Below are 25566 nucleotides of genomic sequence, written 5' to 3'. Positions count from 1 at the left end.
CTTCAGCCTATCTACTTTCAGACGTTACCAGACCCCACTTTGAGATTTGAGATGCTACCGTCATGTACAAATCTGGAAGCAACTGCTTCTTTGTTCTTTAGACGTTATGCTTTCACTACAAATATTCTTTTCTGAGTCCAACACTGTTCGCTTTTTTTGATCCTGGCTTTGGTAATGTCTCCTCAGCATCATAGCCATATTGCACTTGCAGTTTAATCTTCTTTCTATTTTTCCTTTATTATGAAATGATACTACCAGTGATACATAGACTGCTATCTGATATTCTTTCTGAGCAGGAATTAACAACAGCATGGAATTGTCTCCCGAATTAGGTGTTAGACCATGACAGTTGTTTTCCTTCCTCTTTAAGATGTAAAAGTATAGCCTCCAGCTGAAGCTTTCAGTTATTTTTTTTACAAGTACACTAGTCAGTGACATAAATTAATATCTGTGTGTTTGTGAAGAAGCATGATTTTTTTTCTTTCCTTTACTTACGGTCCATTTTTATAAAAAACCTATAGACACAGTCTTCAGCAGAAAATATTTTGTTGTATAGTCTGTGGATTAGCAATTCTACACTGTAGTTGCACTGGCACAGTTCTGCCTTGTCAAGCACTCTCCATAAAACATCTGTTTTTCATTGTGTGAGCGCTGCTGCTGTCATGAAGAAATAATTCTTGTTTATTTTTATTTTTTTAAAATATCTGTATAGAGTTTTTGGGAATTCATACAGTGTCTGCGTAGTAAAAACTCCTGATTCAGTACCTGATCAGGAATGTTCTGTACAATATCTAGTGCATGTCACTGTTGTGTATCCTCATGAAGGCCTGGCTAAGTTATATTCCTTCCCATAACTCTGCCCTAAAACCTGTCCAGATCTGTCATTGAAGGATTGTGCATTATGGCATCTGCTTTCTCAATCTGGTTGGTATCTCTTTGAAATGTTCCTCCTCTTCCTTTTCCTTTTGTCAGCATTGCTAAGGAATGGGTCTGTGGTGGTGGTGGTGGTGTTCTCTCTTTCATGGGGAGAAAAGTGGAGTACTAGGAGAGGGTCAAGAGGAACCGAGGATGGCACATATGTGCTCAAGAAAATGCGTTGAACTTGACTTGGAACTCCAGGGACTGAATCTGAGCAACACTGAGGGATGTCCTTCACATATTTAACTAGACTTTATTTTTTAACATCACTTCTAGTTCTGGAGAGAGAAAGTGAAAAACTGATGAACTGGCAGCATGGGATAGACCAGGCTCATTTTTGTTGAGACATTTGCATTCTGTAACCACTAGCCTGCTTAGGTTGCAGAAACCTCTCCTGATTAATTGTGCCCTCCGAATTGCCCCTGCACAGTAAAAGAATGGCAAGCCAATACAGACTAAAGCTTGGGAAAAGGAAATACAAGATAAAAGTAAGGTTGCCCAGCTCTTATTACCTACAGTTCATGTATTCCAGTATTCATGAGAGTAGTGTGTACCATCAGATAATTTGAACTATTTTCACACGATTCACCCTGCAAAATTATATTTTTAGGTTTCTAAGGGGGACTAAGTATAGCGTAAGAGACAACGCTCCACCTCCACTTTTTTAAGAGACATTTGAATATTTTAGTGATGTTCTTAGTCTGTCCTGCACTGTGCTATCGACAAGGGCTTGGTAGGGCCCAGCCTTTGCAGGGGAAGGATCTCCTCATGTGAGTAGACCAGCCTAAGCAGCAGTCAGGATGAAAAAAAGAATGTAATTAAAGGAATAGTAATTCTTTTGATTCTGTAATACTCTGAACAGCTGTCTGTAACAAACTGTCATCCAGGTAGTTAAATGGCAGATGAGATGAATGGGTTAACCTTTTTTTGTGTGCTTCCCTCAGCTTATTGTTTCCCTCTGCTGTCTGTAGGTGAGCAGGCTTATCAGGACCAGGCTTATGACAAGCAAGAATGATATTCAAGTACTCAGAATATGTTTCTAATTTCCTGCTGTTCGAGGGCTGCTTCCAGTTGCTGTCTCTTTCTCGTGGTTGTTCTGCTTTGACTTGAATGGTATCAGGCTTTCCTTCTGCTTTCACTTTTAGGTGTTTCAGTCAAGCGAGGTTCCAGAAAAGACATCATCACCTGAAGAATCAATCCGGATGACGAAAGGAATCACCATGGCAACTGCCAAAGCTGTTGCAGCTGGGAACTCATGCAGACAGGAGGATGTGATTGCTACAGCAAATCTGAGCCGCAAAGCAGTAGCTGACATGCTAACAGCTTGTAAGGTAAAGATTCACTTCCTTGCCTAAGACTGATTTCTTATTTTGGGTGTGTGTATATGCCTCTAAATCCCTTGAATGTTATAGTTTCTCTTCAGTTTCATTATATTAATGCTCTACTTTTCACATGAGAAAGTTAATGGCTATGATAATTTTAAGGGAACATCTCTCTCAGAAAGGATTTTCTGTGCTATGCACAAAAAAAGAAGCAGCACTAATATTGACTATTTTCTTTTTGTGAAAATGAGAAGTTTTACTTGACCTGAAATTTCCTAGTTTTCAGTCTCCTATTAAACTGGAAGACAAACAATCTGTGCAAGTAGTAGAATATACAAATAATCCTATGGTCACAAATATGATTTCAATATTTCTAGGAATAGTGAAAGGAATGGTGAAAGGAATCACTCAGGTCTATTTTTAGTAGTCCTTTCCCCCCTAACTAAACCTGGCGGTTTGCTCAATTTCTTCTGTGCTTATCAAAAATGTGTTTTGCCTTTGCACTAAAAATATTGCTTCCCTGTTTTCTACACTCGCTTGAGCTAGACAACTTTCAAAAACTGACCTGAAGAGCTGAGGGGAAAGTAGGTATCACATAAATGGCTATTAAGCCATTTGGCTTTGTTCTGATGATAAAAAAGATCTAGGCATAAATAAACAAAATAGGATTATAAACATCTCGTTCCTTTTGGTCTTCAGTAGTAACACAAAAGTGGCTTTGCCTGTAAATTATACTTATTTACTTTTGCCTTCACATGTATGGAAAATGACAGTAAAATAATAGTGCTCTCTGAGAGGTGTCTGATTTTCAGTATTTGGTCAAATCCTAACTGCCTACATCAGTCCCAGATTAATTTTTAGCCTAATACTGCCCAAGTGGAAGGGTTAACTTTGTTTTTAAAATGATCCTCATGCAAAAGTGCAAGTTCTAATAGAACTGGATTTATACAAAACCATTGAATGAAACTTTTTATTTTGACTTGGTTTTCTGACAGGGTTTTTAGTGTATGACAGTTCTTGACCACTTTGCATGCTTCAAATTTTGATTCTGTTCTCTCTGCTTCATAAACTCAGAAGGTCAACAAAACAAAGCAGCTCTAATTTGCATGGGAAAATTAAACAATTGTGCTACTTAAATGAGAACTACCGTAGCCTAATATGTCTTAGGTACAATCCAGCTAATTGAAACTTCTAAGGGAGGCTAAGAACAGTTCATAGTTGTGCAGCATTCTGACAAATCAATTCAGGCATGAATTCAGACGCTGAGGCTCACTAAACATCCTTTTTCATTTGAAAGTGGCTTGTGCAGACACATTTTTGTTTTGATCTCTCCAAACAGGCAGCAAATTCTCAGGAACAGAGTCCTGTGTTTCCAAAAATGTTATAAACACACTCACATACACAATATACAGCCCAATACGTAATTTTGAACATTTAATTATGAACATTCATCTTTTTACGTTTACATTTGCTCCCAGTTGATTTAATGGTTTCGGGGCTCATGCACTGCAAGCAGCCAACAGGATGAAACTTCCTGCAAACTGCACAATGGAGGTCTGGGATGCTGGAAAAGCATTTGTGATCTCCCAGGGATTTACCTTCACAAAGAAAGCAACCTACATAAGTAATATGGCTGGGAATCATTTTACTTACCTGTAATGATACACTGACAAGGAGTAAGATCTAGGTTGATCTTGTCTAGCTTTCCTAAAATCAAGAGCGGTTATTGGGCAAACAGGAATAAAAGTCTCCAGGTATACTAATTTTATGCACTATCTAAAATGTATGACAAAATAGCCATGTCCTTTAACAAAGCTTTTAAATATACAGTTTGTACCAGACTTTGTTTAGAAAATCCTATTTCTCCAAATTTTGCTCAGAGACTTAGAAATCTTATGCCATTAATTTCTACAAATTGATTACTGTTGTATTGGGTTTGCATGGCAAGGTTTTGGTAGTGGGGAGGCTACAGAGGTGGCTTCTGTGAGAAGGTGCCAGAAGCTTCCCTTATGTCCAATAAAGCCAATTCCAGCCAGCTCTAAGACGGACCCGCTGCTGGCCGAGGCTGAGCAAATCAGTGGTGGTAGTAGAGCCTCTGGGATAACATATTTAAGAAGGTGTAAAAAAAAAAACAAAACCTGAGCAACTGCAGCTGGAGAGGGGAGTGAGAATATGTGAGAGGAACAACCCTGCAGACACCAAGGTCAGTGAAGAAGGAGGGGGAGGAGGTGCTCCAGGCGCTGGAGCAGAGGTTCCCCTGCAGCCTGTGGTGAAGACCGTGGTGAGGCAGGCTGTCCCCCTGCAGCCCATGGAGGTTAGCGGTGGAGCAGATATCCACCTGCAGCCTGCAGAGGACCCCACGCCATAGCAGGTGGGTGCCCAAAGGAGGCTGTGACCCCATGGGAAGCCCATGCTGGAGCAGGCTCCTGTCAGGACCTGTGGTCCCATGGAGAGAAGAGCCCAGGCCGAAGCAGGTTTGCTGGCAGGACTTGTGACTCTGTGGGGGACCCATGCTGGAGCAGTCTGTTCCTGAAGGACTGCACCCCATGGAAGAGACTCACACTGGAGCAGTTCATGAAGAACTGCAGCCCATGGGAAGGACTCACCTTGGAGAAGTTCATGGAGAACTGTCTCCGGTGGGATGGACCCCATGCTGGAGCAGGGGAAGAGTGTGAGGAGTCCTCCCCCTGAGGAGGAAGGAGCGGCAGAGACAGCGTGTGATGAAGTGACCACAACCCCCATTCCTCATCCCCCTGTGCTGCTGGGGGTGGGGAGGAGGTAGAGAAATCAGAAGTAAAGTTAGGCCCAGGAAGAAGGGAGGAGTGGGGGCAAGGTGTTTTAAGGTTTCGATTTATTTTCTTATTACCCTACTCTGATATTATTGGTAATAAATTAAACTAATTTCCCCAAGTCAAGTCTGTTTTGCCTGTGACAGTAATTGGTGAATGATCTCTCACTGTCCTTGTCTTGACCCATGAGCTGTTTGTTATATTTTCTCTCCCCTGTCCAGCTGAGGAGGGGGAGTGATAGAGCGCCTTTGGTGGGCACCTGGTGTCCAGCCACGGTCAACCCACCACAACTGTACATGGCATTTCTATGATAAGCCACATGCCTTGAATTTTAGGGGTAGGAACCAGCAGTCTTAGCCTCACTATGTTATAAAAGCTGCGCAATGCAGTGCAACTTGGTTTTTGTGATATTCGACAAATACTGGAGGGATTTCCAGTGTGATTAAGCTAGTCTGTACAATAAGCACTGACAAATAATCAGATTTTGTTGTCCTTTGGGCTAAGACAAAAGTGCATGTATATGATCTATGGTAGAATCTATGGTAGTGGTGTTCCCCAGGGCTCAGTGTTGGGGCCAGTCCTGTTCAATATCTTTATCAATGATCAGGATGAGGGGATCGAGTGCACCCTCAGTAAGTTTGCAGATGACACCAAGCTGGGTGGAAGTGTCGATCTGCTGGAGGATAGGAAGGCCCTGCAGAGGGACCTGGGCAGGCTGGATCGTTGGGCTGGGGCCAACTGTATGACATTCAACAAGGCTCAGTGCCGGGTCCTGCATTTGGGTCACAACAACCCCATGCAACACTACAGGCTTGGGGAGGAGTGGCTGGAGAGCTGCCTGGCGGAAAAGGACCTGAGGGTGTTGGTTGACAGCCGCCTGACCATGAGCCAGCAGAGTGCTCAGGTGGCCAAGAGGGCCAATGGCATCCTGGCCTGTATCAAGAATAGTGGGGCCAGCAGGACCAGGGAGGTGATAGTGCCCCTGTACTCGGCACTGGTGAGGCCGCACCTCGAGTACTGTGTTCAGTTTTGGGCCCCTCACTACAAGAAGGACATCGAGGTGCTGGAGCGTGTCCAGAGGAGGGCAACGAAGTTGGTGCAGGGTCTAGAGCCCAAGTCTTATGAGGAGTGGCTGAGGGAGCTGGGGTTGTTTAGTCTGGAGAAGAGGCGGCTGAGGGGAGACCTTATTGCTCTCTACAACTACCTGGAAGGAGGTTGTAGCGAGGTGGGGGTCGGTCTCTTCTCCCTAGTAACAAGTGATAGGACGAGAGGAAACGGCTTCAAGCTGCTCCAGGGGAGGTTTAGGTTGGATATTAGGAAAAACTTCTTCACCAAGAGGGTGGTCAAGCATTGGAACAGGCTGCCCAGGGAAGTGGTTGAGTCTCCATTCCTGGAGGGGTTTAAAGGACGGATAGATGTGGTGCTCGAGGACATGGTATAGTGATGGACTTGGCAGTGATACGTTAATGGTTGGACTCAATGATCTTAAGGGTCTTTTCCAATCTTAACGATTCTGTGATTCTATGAATTGTATAGAACATAGCTCAGACTTCCCTGGTGTCAGCAATTTAAATTTCAGTTCTATTTCAATGCCAGCCGCCTAAGGCAAGTAGTATAAGGAATTTGACTTATTAGCAGTTATATATATGCTTGTGCTTGTTCTGCTATACATGAATTTACTGTGCTCATTACTAATTCTATGCTTATAAGTAGATGCCATTTCAAAAGACAGTGAGGTTGATTACTGCAGGATATAATGAACCAAGACAACTCTCATTAAAGTCAGTGGAAACACTGTAATTACATTTACTAAAGGTTAGATCAGGCCCTAAGATAATAACAATTTCTGTCTTTATTACCTATTTGTATAAAATAATGACAATGCAGTAAGTAACCTGTGCATAATATCACTATTTTTAATGATTGCTGTGGGAAAGAAAACAGGTACAAAAGGTCCATCAAAAGCATAGAAAAATAATTGAAGTGAGTAATGACTTAGGTCATTACATAGCCAATAGATTGAGGGAAATGACTATTCACCTTTTGTCAGCACTCATTAGACTGCATCTAGAATACCATGTCCAGTTTTGGGCTCTCCAAAAGAAAGGAACTGATTAAACTGGAGCGAGCTCAGCAGAGCCCGCCCAGACGGTTGGGGCTGGAGCACAGGCCCTGTGAGGAGACGCTGAAGAACTGCCTGTTCAGCCTGGAGAAGAGATGGCTTGGGGGGACCTCATCTCAGCCCTCTAAAACGTACCGGGAGATTGCTGAGAGGAGTCAGTGTTGGGCTATTTACTTGAGGTGCATGGCAGGGGAACGAAACACAGTGGTCACGAATTGAAACATAGGAACTTCCAATTATTCCACTGTGGGGATAATTAAGCATTGGGACAGGGGCCTAAAGAGGATATGAAATCTCCATCTTTGGAGGTTTTCAAAGACCTAAGTGATCTTGTCTGAATTTAATGTTGACCTAGCTTTAGGCAGGAGATTGGACTATGTGAATTCTCCAGGTTCCTTCAAACAGCACTGTTTTTTTGACTCTATCTCAGTACATTTTACCTCCACAAGTTATTCATCAGTGCTGACGGGCTAGAAGTTGTAGTACTAGAGTCAAGTAGTGCTTGCTGCCTTACTGTTTTGAAAGCACGTGAACAGAAGCTGCGGCATGAGGAAATAAATGTCTATCCTGGTTCTTCGGACACATGTTTCAGTTTGAGATGCTTCGGCAGGCTTTCTGTGCAAGTCTGGAGAAGTAAATATTTCTGTTGCGAGTCCTAACTGGTGTAGTGAGATTTCTGTTGGGATGTACCTGGGTTACAAAAATGTCTTCCTAAAATGACTTTAATGTGAAGTATATGGTTTGTTTTCAGACTCATTGAACCTTAAAAACGCTCCCAAAATATTCTGCTGTCAGTCTTGGCTACATATGCAAAGCATAAAAGGAAGTTTATATTTCTCTTCTACAGATGTTTGCTCTAATTGCATGTTTAACAGTAATATTTAAGTGCAGAAGAGGCGTATTAGGGTGCTTACAATATATTCATATGAAACACTGAGGGATCTTTCTGCCCTATTTGAAAATGAAAAATAAGCTGTTCTGAATTTTTGGGGCTTCTGGAGCTTGTTTGAAGTATGCTGAAGATGGGGAAAAATCCTATCCCGTTACCGCCCATCTCCTTTTGCTTCAGATTATTTGTTGACGCGACGTGGAGATGAAGGTGGCTAGTGAGAGCTATTTTCATGCTCTGCTGATCTTGAACTTCCCAGCAGAGGGAGTCCATAGATCAGCTCCAGGCCGAGCTGACAGCAGCACTTGCTCGGGTTGTTGAGGGTTGCAGGAAGGGCTCAAAATAAGTGAGCAGTGAGATTATCCCTCATCCCAATGGCAGACATGAGGCTGCAGGGGTGCAGGGAGCTGTTCTGTGAGAGAAAATGCTAATTTTTAAGATTTTTAGGAGGTTTCATTTGTCAACAACTAGCACTTCTGTTCAATAAAAAAGTTCCCTAGAAGTTTATTTTAGAAAATACAAGGCTTGAAGAGGCTGCAGTTTTCACTTTTTATTAAAAATAAAATGGTTGAATTAGTCAGGCTTATGTCAGATGTCAGACATTATATTTAGTGGAAATCCTTAAGAAGTCAAAGAACTGACTCTGCTGCTGCTTCTCTGTATTTAAGCAGATGGTTCCAGCACTGCCTATTGCTGTGTTAAATCCCTATGTCAAGCTGAAGCCATTAATAAGCTTTTACTTGCAGTGTGTTACCAGATAACAAAAAGCAGCTAACGCTTTTTGTGGGTGGGTGGCTTCATTGGTTGGTTTGGGTTTTTTCTTTCTCATGTAGAATAATGATATCCTTGCACTTCCATAGCATTTATCATCAGCCGTTTGCAAAGCTTTCTATAAGGAACAAACTATTATCTTTATCTGGCGGAATGGAGAAGGAAAAGTGAGAGACTCACATTTGACCCATGCACTGGGCTGGTGGTTGACCTCTGATAGGCCCAAAGTCTTCTGGGGCCAGCCCAGTGCTTTGTTGTCTAAACCAGATGGTCTCTAAACCATTTCTGCTTTCATTCCTTGATGGTAGGCTGTACAGGCTTAAAATAAAAAAATGGTTTTAGCACATTTCTAACCTGTAAGATGTAAACGGCCATTTACAGGTGGCAAAACTACACTCAGAATTTTTATTTTTGTTGGTATTAGTGAAAAAGAAGAGCCATCATAGCATAACCTTTGCACTCTAGGACAGTATACACACGCGATCCAAGAGCCCATTCCAGCCCCAGGATGGTTCCAAGTGATATATTTTCATTAGAAGAAATCACAAATCCTCCTGTATTTTCAGATGGTTCTCCAAGGGTTTCTCTATTTGTTGTCAACTGGCGGAAAGAAGTAGTACTACTGCTGACAATACCTAAGGAAGAACACTAAGAAAGACTGCAGATGCACACCCAGATGAGAGGATGTGCTGATAAAAGGAATAGTGTTCCCAATGCCATTCTCTGAACTGGAGCTCTGCTGCTCTTGGAGCACAGTTTGCTTGCACCTTTACAACAGAAACGGCTGGCCCTCAAGCTTAAATGTCTTTTGCAAATTATGAAAAATCTCTTCCCTTCTCTTTCCCCTATCTTCTCTGTGTTGACCTCCTCTTCTGGGAGCAGTTTTGGGATACTAATGTTGTTTTGCCTCCTCAGCAAGCATCATATCACCCAGAGGTGAGCGAAGAAGTTCGAGAGAGAGCCCTGCGCTTTGGAACAGAATGTACCCTGGGATACCTGGAACTCCTGGAACATGTTCTCCTGGTAAGGAGTCATCTGCTTGCACATACCAGATCCCTTCCAAGGAGAATAGTCTCTCTGATCTCTTTCTATAGTGGCTGCTAGTGACACATTTTTATCAGTTCGTCACAAGATTACGAACAGCTTTGTTATTCAGGAAAAGCAAGCTAAAGTAAACTCAGTACTTCGGCTCAAACTGCGAGACAGAAGGAGGACTAGAAGTACTTAAATGGGACTGAACTGTGGATCAGATCTGGAGGCAGTACAGGTCCTGACCTAAAAATGATCCCTGACAAAGAAATTAAAATAAGACACTTCAGTATTCTTTTAAGCCTACTATAAGCATTAGATGTATTAGGCACACTCCTGTCCCCCAGACCAAAGAGGTTACGTGATCTTTATGAAAGCACTTTTACATGCCTTTTGCAGTCCTGATTCCAGGAAAATAAGAGGTACCTACTCAATGCCATCCCAAAATCCCAAGCCAGCACTGCCTCACAAAGAGCTCTCCAACTCATGCCAGACATGACACCCCCAAAGCTCTGCATAAAACTTCTCCACTCCAATCCAAACTCATGAATCCTGCTGTCGGTTGGCTTTTATTGACCATACATAATTATCACATAACATATTGTTGTTCTGTTGCTATTACATTTGTAAGAAGGAATAACGTGTGTTTGAACTAACATTTGTGAGATATTGAAGTTTCTGGAGGTGACTTAAATCAGCAGTCAGCTTCATGGATGCCCAGAGATTTCTTTTAAGTGGCTTTAGGCTGACATATTAAAGTCTCTGAAACTTGCAGCCACTAAATTCAAATTAGCAAATCCAAGTCAGTTTTACTGCTGAGAATACAGCACGTCTAATCATTTACATCAACTGGTTGAAATATGCATAACATAGAAGCAAAGTCACAGTTATGCTTGCCACTAGCAGGGAAAATAGTTCAAGAAAGATTGAACTTGGTAATGTAATTCCTAGAGCTGCATAGCAGTAAGTAAGTTAGCATTAGATGTGTGATCCGTTTTTAGTTTAGAAGTATTTTGGGGAATTTTTCAGATTTGGTCTCCCAAGCTCAGTCATAGTACTTGTTTCAAACTATATGCCAGAACAGACAAAGGACTTGAGTCAATTTTTGCTCGTTTTGTTTTTCTCTCTCTGCTTAAATAAAGAGGTTTAAGGTAAGAAAGGCCTGTTCCTCCAATAAAGCAGAACAAGCCTTTCTTACCTTAAGCTGCTTTACTTTCAGGGCTCTAAAGACATGAGAAAATCTGCCCCCCCCTAACGTTTGCTGCCTTAGAAAACTGACTCTGACCCAGATTACAACCACAGTTGTAGAGCATAATGCCTGCATGGAAAAAAAAGATGTATGGAATGGTAACTTCATCTTGACTCTTTGCTGAAGTCTGTCTAGAACTAGTCACATACACACATAATACATCCATGTTGTGCTCCATAAATGTAAACAGGATCTGGAAAGTAGATGAAAAAAAGATCACTTTTGGAGGAGCGTTGAACCAAGTAAATGACAGACTTTTTGCTCTAGGGACTTTTGCCCCCTTTTCCCTGAGTTCTAACTCTTGGGAGTTGTGGCAGAGACGCAGTCTAGACGTAATCCAAGTGATTTGTTTGCTTGTTCTGTGGTTACCTGGGCTGTTCTCCTGTCATACACAATCTTGCTAATTCAACATCCTAGCTCAGGTTTGGTTTGCTCGGATAAATGAAAACGATAGCAAGATGGTTTCAGCATCAGACAATCCTGTTGCTTCCTGATCCCCGTTACTCTGGCAGTTTAGAACCGCTATGTCTACAATCTCATTTAATTTATAACTTCCAGAAACGCAGATCATCTCAGATTAGAAATCTCTAATTAGTCCACATGGCACCTTGTGATACAATTGTAAGTTCAGTCAGGTTAGGGATGATTGCATGGGTGTGTCAACACAGGGATGCCAAGGAGTACTATTCAGCAGCCATCTTGCTTTGATGATGATACTTTTTAGGTGCAAGAGTTATCAGATGCAATATCTAAGATTTCTTAAGCCAGTGTATTGACTTGTGCAGAGATTGCATTGGGCAAGTGGCACAAAACTGACTTGATTGCTCAAAGGAATATTCCTCTAATCACCTGGCTAGAGGTGGGGTGTGGGAACACGCTAATTAAAGCTGTTGGGCACACACTAATTCGTATAAAAAACCTTGTAAGTTGTATTCTTAGCAAGGTAAAGACTGACCTGCCCTCCTACCTATTCATATGCTCCATCTCAGTCAGTACTGATGCATGCTGAGTTGGGGGGGAGTCTGAAGCTTTTGCTGCTGTTCTCATGCCATGCCTGTCCATGACTCTGCAGGGAATGAGAATCTGCTGTGAGTTCTAAATTGGCTGCAAAACAATGCAGTTTGTAAACTGCCTAGTTTCAAAATTTGCATCCATTTGTTCAATTCCAACATTGTCACCACTATCATAGCACTAGTGTCACAGTAGCTGGAGCAGAAAATGTCATTCTTTGCTATAGTCCTGACCACATTCGTGTATTTTTGGACATTTTTGGTTGTGTGGGAAGATAACCCTTGAGATGCTCAATGCTCAATTTCGGCCATACTAAGGGATTATGCAGTGTATAAACCTTGGTTATAACTTTGTTGTTACATTTTGTTAGCATTGCAGTTTGTTTAGCTATTGAGGATTCATGTACTTCTGTTTACTATGGAAACTAGTTGACTAAAGATCATCCTTAGGAAGCAGGAGACCAGTCCACCCATACGTTGACATGGCAGTTCCAGAGAGACAGAATTCCTCATGTGGCAGAGTTCTCACCAGGCGAAGTTAAGAAAACAATTCAGTTTAGCTTATTCTGTCAAAGTAGGGGGTTAGGCATTTGACTGCAAAATGGGAAACACAGTTACAAAAAGATAAAATGTATTTTCAATGTGCACCTAGGTTTCAGAGCTGCTTTGTGGGGGAGTTTCTGAAGCCATTAAGAAAATGCACACCTGAACGTGACTTTCAAGACTCAACCTCTTGTTTTGCTCTTAAGTCTCTCTAGATATCTGTCACTCTCCTCTCAGAAGTAGTTCTCGGGTATATGTGAATTTCCAGAACTTAATCTTTCTTCTCCTTACAATATGGTAATTAAAAATGCAAGTGTTGTTCAGGGGAAGAATTCAACTTCACTGTCTGAATGCCTGACTTTTCCATTTGAGCAAGCACGGTTTAATATTTGATGTAAATTCAGTTCAGAGGTGTCCGTCTTTCCCTTCTATTTAAGGGTCTTGCCCAGGGTTCGCATTTCCATTGCGTTCACCATTGCTGATTTTTTCCAGAACAGGCAACTAATGCTAGCTTGCAGAACTCTCTAATTCTGTTTCTTAGAAATAGTGACCAGCCAGTTTGTTAATACTAGAAAATCAGCTCCTCTCCAGGAGTTTAGAAAGACTAAGCCTGATGCATAAGTATAATGACTATAATATATGAGAATGAAGTGCTAAAGCTGCACATTCCTCCTCCATACTCACACATGCACCTCTGTTTTGGAGAATTCTAGTTTTAGTACTGAGAACTTCCAGGCAATATTGTGAGTTTCTGTAGAAATGCAAGGCAGTGCCGCTTTCCTAGTATGCATCAGACGTTGCAGTGTAAGCCTTTGCTCCTAGTGATTCATTGACAATTGTATTTCTCTCACTGGGCTCGTGTTTGCTCTCAGCAGATTGCTGTATAAAATAAATCTTTCACTAGTGTGCCCTGGGAATGTTCCAGCGTTGTCTGGAATCCTTACTAATATGCATTATTACATTTTATCTTTTTCTCTAGATCCTTCAGAAACCAACTCCAGAACTAAAGCATCAGTTGGCCTCTTTCTCCAAGCGGGTTGCTGGTGCTGTTACAGAGCTCATCCAATCAGCAGAAGCAATGAAAGGTGAGTTGGGCAGCCTGGCTAGCAGTATGGCATGCTTTTTACTCCAGAGATGATGATCTGTCACTTTTGTAGTTTAAAACAAACCTGAAAACTAACAAAACCCTTTTAGTATGTTCTAGGTGTCCTGGTACCACCTACTTCCTTTCTTTTAATTTCTCTGCTGGTAATCACTTGTTCACAGTGCTGGTAAACATGTCTATTTGACCCTCTCCCACTTCATATGATCGGTCATAAGTCATCTGTAAATCACATGGCCTTTGAAGATGGAACCGTCAAGCAGAGCACTCAAGAGCCTCAGTAGCAGAAACAAAATACAATATCACTCCTCGTGAACTGGTGGCTGAATTATAATTGGATGGCTGGTTCCTTTCCTTACACTCATGTTTGTTCAGTCAAAATAAGTCCTTTGCTTTGCAGTGATAGTTGCTTTCCAACTTCAAATAAAAGGGGATAGCATCATCTTACTGAATTAATACTCAGCCTCTAGCAATGATGTCAATTTTAGGTCTATAGTGCTTACAGTCCTCTGTCAGGGTCCTGCTCTGACGAAGGATGTTAATGAAACAATGAGACTTCAGAAAATTGCGGTCTGGATGATTTCCTGAACTCTTAGAATTGAACAACTTGCGGACAAATATAAATTCAGCACTCAAATAAGCAATGAATTCCATTGCTTAGCAGAAGTTCACTGCTCTTGCAACAGATGAGTGATATTTTTCTCAGATACTGACTTCCTTAGTAAAATTTTTATCCAGTGATGCATGTGAACTCTTAGGATGACAGTTCTAACATTCTACATTTTAAATGAGATGAATACATATTAAGGGTGGTGTTATTAAATATTAGACCACTACTGCTGAAGCACATCTACTACCGGATTTACTGGGAACTTTAGTCTAAAGAAATCTTCACAGCCATCAGAAAGGCATGTGAGCATTCTAATCTCATAGGTAATAGAATGCTACAATAAAATATTTCGAATAAAGCAATGTAATCACTTTTTTTTTTTTTAAATTCTGCCCCCTCTGCAACAAAGGCCTCTAGTAAATTCATATTTGTTCAATCACTCATTCCTAAGCTAGGCCAGAGAACACTCTACTCATTTTTCTGATATTCTATGTAATATACACTGAAGGTTTTCCTCAGTGATTTCCTGCTTTTATCAGTACACATTCCTTGGAAAAGAACCCCGACTAAATGCTTTTCATACATGGGAATCCCTTATTATTTTCTTATGGTCGTGTGTCCCGTCCCCCTCCGCCTTTGTATCAATGCAGTTACTCTGTTTCATATAACAGTGATCTGCACTATGCTTTTTCCCTGTTCAGGTAAATTTATTGAATTCTTTGGCCTTTTCTGCACTCTTTCTTATGTTTCAAAATTTCTGTTTTCATTTGCTAACAAGCCAAGCCAATATTGGCATTTTTCTATTCCCCAAATGCTTTTTAAAAATCTTTTCATTGTCCTCATCTTTGGAGACATTTATTCATTTCCTGTAGTTTTTGCAATTTAATTCATATTCATTAAAATAAAAATTGACTGTTTATTTCTTTTTTCACTTATGGCTTGTAGGGGATTTTTTTTTTAATTCGCTTTAGAAGCTTTCTTTGTGGAAAGTGAAATATTTTTTAACCATTCCCAATTTTCATTCCTAATTTTCATTTATAGATACATGATAAAATTCTGTCTCCTAACCAATTTAGCATGTAAATGTTTTCACCTTTGTGAAATGCCTTTTATGAAGAGGAACTGCTACATTTTACAAGTTTGGTTTTGACTGTGTTTATATGTGCTGCCTGTATCAAAAATATTTTTTCCCTGCATATCTGCCAATATTAGGGTTTAATATAGAATTCCTTCACCTTGTACACCATTTGAACTGAGAAATTGTCTTTGGTAATGTAGTGATATTTGATATAAAATACACATACACGTGCTATATAGAGATTAGCAGCATGAAACGTAACTCACTAGGATTATACTACCATGTACTTCAGCTTTCTCCCAGCACATCATAAATAGGAGCCAGTCGTTTTGTATTCTCCTGTGATTTGCTCATCCATAGCAGAAACTGCCTCATTCTTTACCTGGTGCAGTGATGTTGTTCCATAAGCATTCACGGTTATTTCCTTTGATGTTTGATGAATCAGACATGGCTTATGCTATTCCTGATGCAAAGTGCCAGTATCCTTCTCCCCAGTCGCTCTTCCTTAATAATTACTAATGTTTCAGTTGATATTTTAATATTAGGGTCACCCAAACTTTCTGATCCGGTTTCAATAAGTTTAGCAAAGCCTTAAGAGATTTTTTTTCCTTTGGTTTTTTCATTCTAGCTTAGTCTTCCTTTGCCTGGTGTACGTGGCTTCCCATCCTTTTCTGTTTCCACCTGTGACGCCACTTCCTCCCCTTGCCCTTAGTAGTTAAGAACTTAGAAGTTTTCTTTCTCTCTCCACCTGATTTTCCTTTTGGCTCTTTCATTGCTTTCCTCAGTCCAGAACATGGATGCTTTCTGAATCTTGTCATCCAGAGAATAATGTTATGAAATTGAAAATAATAATGCACTGAGAACTTGAAAAAATCTGAGATCACCAAGTATTCATTTTGTGGACCTACAAAATTTCTTTGAGCCAAGAGAAATACCAAAAACTCTACCAAAAAAAAAATGTTGACCTTTGGATACATTACAGAAACTGCTTTGGCCTTCTCTACATTGCTGTTAGAAACACATTGCCAAAAGCATGCTTTCTTCAGTCAATACTAGCTTCATCTCTAACCACTGCCAAAAAAGAGACTCTGAAAAGTGTGCTGTGGATTATTATCTGTTGTCTATAACATGTCCTCTTTACCATTCTGTCAGGCTTCTCAATGTACCCTACAACTTGGTCAAGTTAGAAACCATCTTAGTAAGAGCTCTGTTAAACGAAAGTTGAGTGACAGCTATTTTTGTTCCCAGTATGGACAATATCCTTTTTTGAAGCTGCTTTGCTTACACAGTTCTTAATTAAGTTACTTTCATAACACAATAATCCTGCTAAATACTTTTTTTTCACTCTGATTTACATTTTTCTCACAAACTACAGTGTTTTTATGCCATTACGATACTAAAATCAGCTTTCTACGATCTGCCTTCTGTATCTGATACTTGAAGTGTGATTGTAAGTCACCCTGTTTGAATGGCAGCTCACAGTGGCACTGAAGTTATTGTCTTCATCTCCATTAATTTCAGGGACAGAGTGGGTGGATCCAGAAGACCCAACAGTCATTGCGGAGACAGAGCTACTAGGGGCTGCAGCATCAATTGAGGCTGCAGCAAAGAAGTTAGAGCAGCTGAAACCAAGAGCCAAGCCAAAGGTGAGTGTCCATCCCCATTGTTTCTTTGAAGTTAATAAAGCAGAAGATGCATATAGCCCATATATCGGTGTATACTTTGTTACTGTCCACGATAATGGTATAAACAATCAAACCTTGCATCAGTCTCAGTGCCACTAGACACTGCACTGGATGGAACTTACCCCTGAAGGAAGAGGGTAAAAAGATGCTTTTCAGGGAGTGAGTCAAACACCAGGCACGAGCAAGCAAAGGAAGAAAAGCCAAATGTTAGAAATGCTTTTAAGAGTTACAGTATCATTACTGTTGATGATTTACTTTTCTGTTTCCAAACACATTTTACTGATGTGAAAAGTCATTCTCACTTGCTTTCCTTTGAAGACCCTTTGTTCTCATCTGAATGTGTGTAGTATAGCAGGAGAAAGCAGCAGCAACACAGAAGGGATTCAGCAGAATGCAAAAGACCTTCAGGTTTTTCTAAGATTAAAAACATAGCATTTTATGCCATGCTAAAAGAGTAGCTGCTTCAGTGTCAAATCAGTTATGTGCTATGACCATTTCTATTTAATTTTCCTGAAGGAAAATAAATTACAGTTTACTATGAAAGCAAGTAGTGTTGCATGTTGCCAGGTCATTTCAAACGTGTCTCTGAATATATTACATAAAATTAAGCCAACTATTTTCATGTGTGGAATATATGAAACTGCTGTTACTTATGGCTGTATGCATAGCTCACAAGACTGGACCACAGAGAATTGCTACCTTTTGCCTAGTATGGAATAACAAGCAGGTTTTAGAAGAAATTACCATGTTGCCTAGAATTGCATCTCTTTAAAATGAAAATCATGCTTTGGCTGTGTAATCGACTTCAGGAAAGGACTGTGTATCTATTTCCCTGTTTATGCTGCTTTGTAGGTGCAAAACTGTTTTCTAAGTAAAGCTAATGAGAAGCCTTTCTAAAAAGTAGGGCCTCAAGAACATTCAGTGTTGGATGATTGTTTTCAGTGCAGGGTGGTATTTTGTCATTCAGGAACATCGGATGAAATAGTTCTTGATAGCTTCACTCTTTGAGGACTTTCCACCCACCTACCCATCCCCCCTGCTTAGTGATGGGAATAAATTAGCTCATGAAAAAGACATGCTCTTTGTCCTGCATTTTTTAACAAGTACATCCATTTTGTTTATAAAGAAAAATGGTTCTTTATAATGAGATTCTACAGAGGACACAGGCTGAGTCTGAGGAGAGGAAGAGTCCTCCATCACCTTTTCTATACGATCACTGCACAATAGCATATGTGTGTTGCCTAGTAACCATGGAGCGGTTTCCTTCCAACATCTAAGCCACTCCAGGGTCATTGTAATTTCCCAGTGAATACAGATCTCACACCTGCTCCTCATTTAACATGTTAATTTGAGTATCCAGTCTGCCTGTGATTTATTGGTCTGTTTATTTGTCATTTTCTGAAACTAAAATTCATATCCAACTGTTTGTTTAATTTGGGATTTAAACAGCCTTTACATCATTTTTTAGGTGTTTAATCCCTTTCACAATGTGGATTGTAATACTCATCAAAGGTACTAGGAAGATCACAGAGTGGCTCAAAATACCACTTTTCCTGCTGAAGACTTGTAGCTTGTATCCTCCCAGAATAGGATTTCCTGCTTTGAACAGGCTCTGGCTTTCTGATGCTCATCTTTGACAACATACATAGTGTTGCAGTGTGAATGCCTAGACTAGGTGAGGGGGTTGATACAATTGATTTTTCTTACGCTTAGTCTATGAAATGCAGGAATAGTAGCTATCTTCTACAATGGAACGGACCGCTGGTCCAGCTAGACCAATATCCTGCTTTGGTTAACAGTAATCACCATCAAGTGAACTCGCAGAGAAGTCCTTAGTTGGTAATTTTAGAATGATCTGCCTGCAGGAAATCCATCATCTTCATCATTATTAATTGGTGGCTGATTCTCTATTTTTTGGGTAAGCTTCTGTTGTTGGGGCAGAGAGCGGGAGTAATTTGATTTAGGCTTGAAATTTTCATCTTTGTGTGTTCCAGTTTGTCTATTACCTCTAAAGAAAAAAATCAATAGCTGAAGGTAGGGCTTTTTCGCATTTGTTCCACTGTCTTAATGCTTTTGATACTTTCGGATTTTTTTAGTGCTTCTTTACCTTGTTTTCTCTTCATATTTTTGCACCTATCATGCTCCGTTTGATGTCTTAGACTGAGACCAATAGCATGAGATGTCTTCATTTTCCACTACTGGGAATCACCTTATCCCAGAGAACAATCTCTAATAAGACATAGACCTGCTCACTGCTGCCCATGTTTTATTGTATGATGCGTATTCTATTTGCTTTAAATCTTGGTCATTTGGCTGCTGGTGAATGTGCTCCTAAAATGCTTAGTCTGCTAGTCCACTCCCCTATTGACACCCTGTTAATATCTGTCTGTCTTCTGAGCTTATGTCTTGCAAGAACTTTGAGGGCTCTCCTAAGTAGGTGTTGTAACTCCTCCCCGTAACACAAACCTGTTCAGTATTCTCATTGCAGTGTTCAAGGTGGGGAATGATCTGTGAAGCAATGAGATCTTTATTGTTTATTAAGCAAGTTTTGGCTGTCATATTTCCTTTAAATGCAATTATGTTTTTCCTGAGCGTGGACTCTTTTTTTCTGTTTTCCGTTTTTGGAGGGTCAAATGTCTTGCAATACAGCCACAGATTCCTTGTGTTATGCAAATATGCCACTGGCTGTAAAATAACACACCCCCCCAATTAGTAATTTTTTGAAGAAAAACATTTTGTCTAATAAAACCTACATGCTTCATTAATACTGGAAATGAACACTTTTAAGGAAAAGGGTGTGGTAGATGAGGTACAACAGCAGAGAGCATTGCTGCATCTACCCTATTCTGTTGGTATGCTCTTCATGCTTCTATGCAGGCTTATGCCTTCAAACACAAGTGTCTTTAGTAGTCAATAAGAGTTCCCTGCTGTTAGCTTTCAGCAGTTTTTCCTTTTTTTTTTCCCAAGATGAATCAAACCTGGATGCCTTTTTCTGCAGGACTCTGTGTGATATGTTTGATATATTAGGTTGTTATTTAATCCAACTATATATCAAACATATTCCTACAGTGTCCTGCCCTGTCTCCGGGGGTTTTAACATAGTAGAAGGCAATATGAAGGAGTACATTCACTCACAAGCAGGTTTAGAAGACTTCCTGCAGACTCCTAATCTAATCTGATTTAAAATATATACATGAAGGGCTCCTTTATCAATACAGTTGCTCTTGGAGGTACTTTTAAGTTGTGTAGGGCCTTTAATGACAGTGAGCAGCAGCTGTGCCAAGAACTGACTTTCGCTGAAATGGTTATTGTGTTTTCCATGGCTTAGCGCAGTAACGTACCCATATTGGTTTGCTCTTTATGAAATAGAAGATGGGAGCTACTTCAAAATAAAATGGTTTGTCTTTTGTAGTTTTTTTTACTGTTTAGCAATGAGATTGGGGGCTCATTTGTTCTCCTATTAACTCTGACTTTATTTATGCTACCCCTAATAATGGAGATTCTATAGAAAATGGGTTAAAATACAGTACAAAAACATCTCAAATTACATATAATTTTTTTAATGGCACGATCAATATTTTCAGGATATTTCATGCTACAGACTTTGTAGCTACCCTAATAATTTTGGTTTGTCTGTTCTGGTGACTTCATTTTCCAATCCATTTATACCTCTACATAGTCAATAACAGCTTATTAGTTTAAGCTTGTGGAAAAAGAGATGCTGATCTTCATTGGGGCTGCTTGAGGAAGGAGAAGCTGATCACTTGTCTCATAGATCTGGTTTTCTAAAGAAACCCAAGTAGCCCTCTCAAGTAACTAAAATCTTACAAGGTGAAAAATTCTGTCATGTATCACATCATTGCTCCTAACTTTGTTCATGAAGGCTGTGAACTGACACATGTTGTGAGGGTACTGTTGATGAGTATGAACTTAAGATAGTTCAGGACACACTCTTTAATGATGGGAGTGGGTAGAAGAATTACTTCTCTTGTAGGGTGTTTTGCTGTGTTCAGTCTTGGACTGGTGCATGTCCTTATTGCTAAGGAATGCTCTTTGGAGAGTACAGACAGGTAAACACAGCCATGGCGCTGACTGAGCGTTGTGCCTACTTCCCCATTTCAAACATGAGTATCCAGCACTTAGTTAGGTGTCATACCTGAGAATGCTGAAGGGTAAACTGCAGGGAAGGACTAGAAAACAAGGGTTTGTTAGAAAAGATGAAAACTTAACACAAGTTCCACTGTTTGACTGCTGTGTAAGGCTGCTTCAAAAATAAATTCTCTACAGAAGGGATCAACTGTCAATAGGAAACTTTTTTTTTTCCCCAGAAATAAAAGAAGTTGTGAGACAACACGAAATGTAGGGTCTGGAAGTTTGAGAAACTCGGGATGTGGTTTCTTCTCCCCACCATCCAAATTTCAATATAATTGCAAAGAAACTCATTTGATACACAGGGAGGGAAAAAAATCTGTTATCTGATGAGATACTAAAGTTTAGCTATCTGTTTTCCTGCTAAGCTTTACCTGCTGCTCACGGTGGAAGTTAATCCAGCCATTGTACACTAGCATTCTCAGTAATGCAAGATTTGATTTCTCTGTGTTCCCTTCGAAAGAGTAATTTTTGCTGAGCGCTTATGTGCAATATTTAGTCCACTCACTACGGTGAACTGAGTTCAAACAACTGCTTCTCTTCAGCCTCTTTTTGGTGGCTGGTTTTCTGCAAATTGAATACCATCTGGGCACATACACGGCTGCCTAATAGATCAGAGTATGGCCATGGCCATTTTATTAAACTTTATAAAAGAATGACATCTCCTTTGTAATAAATAAGCAGAAATGCTACTGAAATGCTCACTCGCTTAAGTTTGAATTCCTGACAATGCTGCCATATAAAGAATAATACATATAATATATTTTGTTACGTTGGAAATGAAAATTTAAAAACTCTGAATAATAGGGAGCTTTGGACAAAAGTAAAAGTGCAATAACAGTCTGTTAAATTGACTATCATCCAGTGGTACTTTTGTTGATATTTCAGTTTAAGTCTTCAGTCAACTTAAAGTCAACAATGCATCTATTTTAATACTGAAAAGAAATCTGATAGTGACTATACAGAATTCCATTTAGTCACTTCGTTTTTGTCATGTCATGATTGAAGTAAGAGTTTTATAAAGAAGACTTGAGGCCTGTTGCATAAATTCAGGACCAATGTGGTTACCACTTAGATATAATAACGGTCATGATGTCACATTGCAAGCATTGTCAAAAATTCATGTGGAACATGACTTGCTCACTTTACAAAGCAATTTCTTCTACTCCTATTACAAAGACTCATGCTTCAATTGATGGGATTAGCCCAACAGCAAGGCAAGACAAATACTTTTCCTTGAATTAGGTGGCTTTTCCTAAAGGGTGAGAAAAACTTTAAAGTGCCAAACAACCTCATCAGTTTTTATTTTCAGATCATTCAGTTTTTCTGGTGTCTATGGATGCTACGGTTTCATTTCCTGGACTTTGTTTTAGTTATGTGGCAGTTATGTGAAGTGCTGTAGGACTGAGCACTGCTTGATGTGCCATTTTGCAATGATTTGTAATTACTCATAATTATCTTTTATTATTTTATAATTTACTACTATTTCATCAGATTGCAGTAACAGGGGAACTAAACCTGACTTAAATTTAGATGGCTGCACTTAGACTTGCAAATGAAGCGCCCAGTTTTCTAGCTCAAAGCCCACTTAGCTGGTGTTCCTAAAGTTAGCTATTTGACACAAGAATGCTGTGGTTGCATAAATTGGAAGAAACCTGTATTTCAAAAGCCTCATGTCTCACAAGATGGTCTGTTCTGGTGTTGTATCCACTAGCCCTACTGGTCATACTGCATTGGATTCTGGTAGGCTTGTGATTTGATCACAAACGAAATACATTCTGTTGGTTTATTTTGTATAAAAACCAATTAGAATACATGGCCCAGGCCTGGTTCTGTTTAAAATAACAATAACCATTTACCTCTATCTATTTTGTTAACTGTTCAGCAGCTAGTAAGCATGCTTAAATGGATAAATGTTTTCAGTATTTATTTAAGTGATTAGAAAGTCAGGGAAGTTGTTTTATGGAACAACAGATTTGCATTTTAAATAGCAAGAAACGACAGACCTTTGGAACTTCATAACTCCAAGATGACTAAACTGGACTGCTTCACAGTGCTACTCTCTGTGAAATGACAGCTCTTACCAAAAGCTGCTAAATCTATGCACTTGCTTGGTATCTACGTTACATTTCTTAGTACAGGTGAATGAGACAATATACATTTATCACTGTTCTTTTTAATGCTTTAAGACTTTATTTAGAAAATGCTCTACCTAGTTTAGCAATCCTGGAAGCCAGTATTATAGCACTACAAATATGGAAAAACAAGAATTTCTTTTCAGACCTGCACTTTTATGAACGTAGTTTTGAGTAGCCCTAGTGGAGGTAATGTATTAGAAAGTTGAAGGCAGTTCTTTAAGTATCTTGTGTGATACTCAGTTTCATGTGTGAGCAGCCACAAGAGCAACTTAATATTTAAATTCACTTATCTTGACTTATCTTAATATTTAAATATTATCTTAATATTTAAATTCACTTATCTTGACTCCCAGCTTTAGTCCACATGAAACTCCTTTGCAGAAAATTATGTTGTAGGTCTTACTGAATTTGCTGATGTGTTCCAAAATCTGCTTGTCTCACTTCGTATATGTCCTCAATCTTGGAAATACAACTGCTTTCAGGTGAATAATGTGTGACATTGTTCTTTCTTGGTTATAGCAAGCAGATGAGACTCTGGATTTCGAAGAACAGATCCTGGAAGCAGCTAAATCCATTGCAGCTGCTACCAGTGCCCTCGTGAAGTCAGCTTCAGCAGCCCAGAGAGAACTGGTGGCACAGGGAAAGGTGGGTAAACAGGCGAAGCAGCAACAGTAAGGGGGGAAAGCATCAAAATTGGATCTAGTCTCTTAACTGTTCTCTATTAAAACAGTAGGAAAGGAGCTTAGGAATGACTAATGAAAACGTAAATCTTTTTATTGCTTATCACAATACATGGCCCAGGCCTGGTTCTGTTTAAAAAAAAAACCAAAACAAAACACAATTATGCTTAAACCTCGCAAGTGTAATCAAGTGTTTGGCTCTTCAGATGTTTCAGCTGTGGGGAGTTTTTGTGTTTGTGGTTTGGTTTTTTTTTTTTCATTTCATAAAGATCTGTGATTCAAGGTGGTAATGTATAGCCCCACAAGACAGCTTGGGGATCCAAAAACAAATGTCACAGTATACAATACCACTCTGGACCAGAATAGCAAAGGGCCTCACTAATTGTGCCCGCAATGTTTTCTTGTCTGATTCAATGGGGACACAGGCCTGCATGCAAATTCAGTACATTTAAGTGGACGTGCTTATCAATAATGCATAAAACAAGATATTATTATATTACTCTGACAACTAACTTTCAGTTTGATTTTCTGCTCCTGTATGTGCTGGGCACAGTCACAGGTGTTTCCTTTTTTTGTGGATTACTGTTTGTCTAAATCTGAGACAAAGCAATTGTATTTTCTGTTTCATTGTAAGCTGTCTCTGAACTGTTTTTTCAGGTTGGAGCAATCCCTGCAAATGCAGCTGATGATGGACAGTGGTCTCAGGGACTTATTTCCGCTGTGAGTAACTTAAGGAAAACTAGCACCTTCTCTGAAGAAATAATATCCTGTGAGAATACACAGTGACTTTTTTTTACTGTCTCCTAGGCCCGAATGGTGGCAGCTGCAACCAGCAATCTCTGTGAAGCAGCTAATGCCTCAGTACAAGGCCATGCCAGTGAGGAGAAGCTCATCTCATCTGCCAAACAAGTGGCAGCTTCTACAGCACAGTTGCTTGTCGCTTGCAAAGTGAAGGCTGATCATGACTCTGAAGCCATGAGGAGGCTACAGGTACTTGTGTTCTTAATTACTGAAAACCCATAGATGTGCTATGTAGATGCTGTTTTAGCAACTGCATGAACAAACCCCAAATTTTAGGAATAGTTTCTTGAATTTTCAGAATTCTCTTTGGTTTTTCTTCCTTGTGGGATTCTGGAGCACTTTCATTCATCAAGGATGAAGTGATTGTGCATTTGTCATTATTCAGTAGTAGCTACAGCTCACTTCACTGCTTGTTTTATTCTTCATTTTTAAAAGATGTTGAGAGATGCAGATGTTGACTGGCTTGTGCCAAGCCCTGGTTTAGGTGCAGTATTGATAGATTCATTTTCACAGTAAGCCACAGGAATACATGAGCTGAGAATGTTTATTACATGCATTTTTATAGCGACTGAGTATAGTTGGTTTCTCTGCAATTATTCTGCATTCAGTTAGACTCCCAGTGAGCTTGCAAACAGGTAAGCACACTTAACTTGGTTGCACATGAGTATTCTCCTGACCTCT

The 25566-nt window shown here is 40.0% G+C and overlaps 1 protein-coding gene across 11 annotated transcripts in view; it reads left to right on the top strand.

Annotated features, from left to right (window-relative positions):
• Positions 1 to 25566, top strand: part of TLN2 (talin 2) — a 218182-nt gene that overhangs the window by 175885 nt on the left and 16731 nt on the right. For all 11 annotated transcript variants that reach the window (XR_015701295.1, XR_015701294.1, XM_087743609.1 and 8 more), the window contains 7 exons: positions 2064 to 2249; positions 9727 to 9834; positions 13622 to 13727; positions 16954 to 17078; positions 23924 to 24049; positions 24742 to 24804; positions 24892 to 25074. Coding sequence is in view for 9 of the 11 variants with exons in the window: in XM_087743609.1 (XP_087599735.1) it covers positions 2064 to 2249; positions 9727 to 9834; positions 13622 to 13727; positions 16954 to 17078; positions 23924 to 24049; positions 24742 to 24804; positions 24892 to 25074 (897 nt within the window). In the remaining 2 variants the exon portion in view is untranslated. The remainder of the gene's footprint in view (positions 1 to 2063; positions 2250 to 9726; positions 9835 to 13621; positions 13728 to 16953; positions 17079 to 23923; positions 24050 to 24741; positions 24805 to 24891; positions 25075 to 25566) is intronic.

Source organism: Nipponia nippon, unplaced genomic scaffold (assembly GCF_047370975.1).
Source record: "Nipponia nippon isolate SJK-2023a ecotype South Korea unplaced genomic scaffold, ASM4737097v1 scaffold_9, whole genome shotgun sequence".
NCBI classification, from domain to species: domain Eukaryota; kingdom Metazoa; phylum Chordata; class Aves; order Pelecaniformes; family Threskiornithidae; genus Nipponia; species Nipponia nippon.
The sequence above is the reverse complement of the archived record's forward strand: the minus strand, read 5'-3'. Positions and strand labels throughout refer to the sequence as shown.